This window comes from Asparagus officinalis, chromosome 8 (assembly GCF_001876935.1).
Source record: "Asparagus officinalis chromosome 8, Aspof.V1, whole genome shotgun sequence".
Lineage (NCBI taxonomy): Eukaryota > Viridiplantae > Streptophyta > Magnoliopsida > Asparagales > Asparagaceae > Asparagus > Asparagus officinalis.
In genome coordinates this window covers 2,373,305-2,375,789 of record NC_033801.1, presented here as the reverse complement: position 1 = coordinate 2,375,789, position 2,485 = coordinate 2,373,305, and the positions used below count along the sequence as shown (strand labels likewise).

At 34.0% G+C, this 2,485-nt stretch overlaps 1 protein-coding gene across 1 annotated transcript; it reads left to right on the top strand.

Moving 5' to 3' along the window:
- On the top strand, window positions 537-896 carry LOC109819483 (egg cell-secreted protein 1.1-like). Its single transcript, XM_020385217.1, has one exon. It carries the CDS (start codon window positions 537-539, stop codon window positions 894-896), a length of 360 nt encoding a protein of 119 aa, XP_020240806.1.

Below are 2,485 nucleotides of genomic sequence, written 5' to 3'. Positions count from 1 at the left end.
ATATTTGTTGTACTTACGTTCCCTTTGTAAATGTTTTCTTCCTTCTTAATTTTCATCTTGAAATATGGAAAGATCAAGTGGATCGGAACCCCAATAAATACAAGCCAACATGACTCTCTCACATTTTTACTCCCTGAACTCAATATTTTCCCACTCCATTTCATCAGTTTTTGGGAAATGTATTGTTCAGTTTCCTTTCTTTGATGAGGACATTAAAAAGTATTAAAACTTAGCTCACTACACTTTTTAGTGGTACTTAATTGATTATACTTAACTCTCATAAATCCAAAATAAATCCAGATTTATACATGAATGAATAAAACTAAAACATTAATTCTTTTTCAGGTAAAACCGCAGCATTAACTTTTTTTAAAGGTAATTAAAACTAATCTATATTAATTAGTTAATAGACTTTCCAAGAACAAAGACACAATCAACTCCTATATAAACCCCAACAACCCACTCTCCCACTTCACCACCCACTCTCCCACTTCACCAATCCATATCGATCTAATACAAACAAATTACATCAAAAAATGGCCAAACCAGCAGCAACTTTGTTCGTCGTCTTCATCCTCCTCGTCGCCGCTGCGAACGCGACCCCACCGCCATCGCTGCAACCAACACTCGAAGAGCTCGAGCCCTTCCCCCCGACAGAAGAAGCCCCGTCGCCAAGCATAGGCGCCGACTCCGTTGAAGACCTCAAGTTCATGCTCCCGTTCCTCAACGGCGAGTGCTGGGGCACGATAAAGGACGTCCCGGGGTGCGCAGCCGAGGTCCTTCAATCTATCTTCACCTTCAGGCTCAGGATCGGGCCCAACTGCTGCGGCGTGATTCTGAACATCGGCGATAAGTGCCTGCAGGATTTGTTCGTTGTTGGTGATTGTTTGAAGTAGAATGTGAGGGATCGATGTGAGAGATTTTTATTTTTATATAGGATTATTGCATTGTTTTAGGTCTTTAGGAACTTGATGCATGTTACATTTGCCTTGGTTGAATGCTAGCGCTCCTCGCTTAAGTTTTATGGATCTTTTCATTCGGTATATATTTGGTCTCTTAAATCTTTTGATATTTGGAATTTGTCCCCCCAAATCATTGAAGTTGATATTTAGTCCCTCAAATTTCCTTGTAGTCGAGTTTGATTGGGAGATGATGTTCCGTCCAACTTAAAAGTTTTTGTTATAGTTTTCAGTTAAGCCCCTTGTAAGCTATTCTAAATACAGACTTTTTTCTTTTTTTTAAGCCCGTTTCTTTAGACATTAGGAATTTTGGGGGGAGGCGACTAATTGAGGATAGAGACGTAATTCAATACGCATGCTTACAGTTAATACATTTGAATTAGCAATTTAGACATAGTGACTAACTGAATGACTAATTTAAAAGAAGGTTAAATTACACTATAAATCCCACAGAACTTTTCAGTGTTTTGTAGTAAACCCTCAATAACCCCAAAGGACTATTAGTATTTTGCAATAAACTACTGATAACTCTCAAAATCACACTAAGCCCCCAATAATTTTTGTAGAAACCCTCCAAACTTTATACTATTATATCTGACAGGACACGTGCAACTCACATGACTTAAAAAGATCAGAATGCCCCTTAAATTATTAAAGTACTCATTTATGATCTTTTTGTATTCAACAATAAAAATAGAAAGATCTCATCTTTAGAATTTGTTCTTCTCTTGATCGGGCCCAATTTGGGGTCTTGAACCCTAATTGTCTTTTTTTTTTGCTAAATTTATCCTTCAAATTATATTTTTATGTTTTTTTTGCTCTAATTTATGGATCTTATCTACAAAATTTGATAAATTAAAAATTAAGACCAAAATACTCCTTAAATTATTAAAATAATCATCATGACCTTTTTATATTTTCAACAATTAAAATAGAAAGCTCTCGTCTTTAGAATTGTTCTCCTTTTGTTTGGGCCCAAGTTGGGGTCACGAACCCTGATTGTCTTTTTATTTTATTTTCCTTTTGCTAAAATTATCCTTTTAAGTTTTTTTTATGTTTTTTTCTAATTTATGGTTATAATCTACAAAATGAGGAAACTTATTAGAGGTTTTCTACAATTCTAAAAGTGGGTATATACTATGATTTTGAAAGCTATTGGGTGTTCTTTGCAAACACTAAAAGCTTTAGGGTGGTTTAGATTAATTTTAAAAGTTATTGGGTCACACTGCAAATTGCTGCTTTTGAAAAACTAGGTTGTAAGCTCATTTAAAAAAGCTAGATTTGACCAAACAAATTTCTACTCTATTCAAACAATGTTTATAGTATTTTTATCAAAAAAACCAAAAGCCACTAAAAGCTAGCATAACTTAAAAGTTTAAAAAAAATAAGTCTTCCCAAACACCCTTTTAGTGGATTCCAACTCAATAGATAAAGGTAGATTTACAGTTACAGATAAACAAATATTAACATGTGCAACATAAATATATTTTCTTTAATAAATTAAAAAATATGTAAATTTATATAAC

What these genes read in the sequence shown, in the direction of transcription:
- LOC109819483 (XM_020385217.1), top strand. Translation starts at nt 537, where the DNA reads ATGGCCAAACCAGCAGCAACTTTGTTCGTCGTCTTCATCCTCCTCGTC.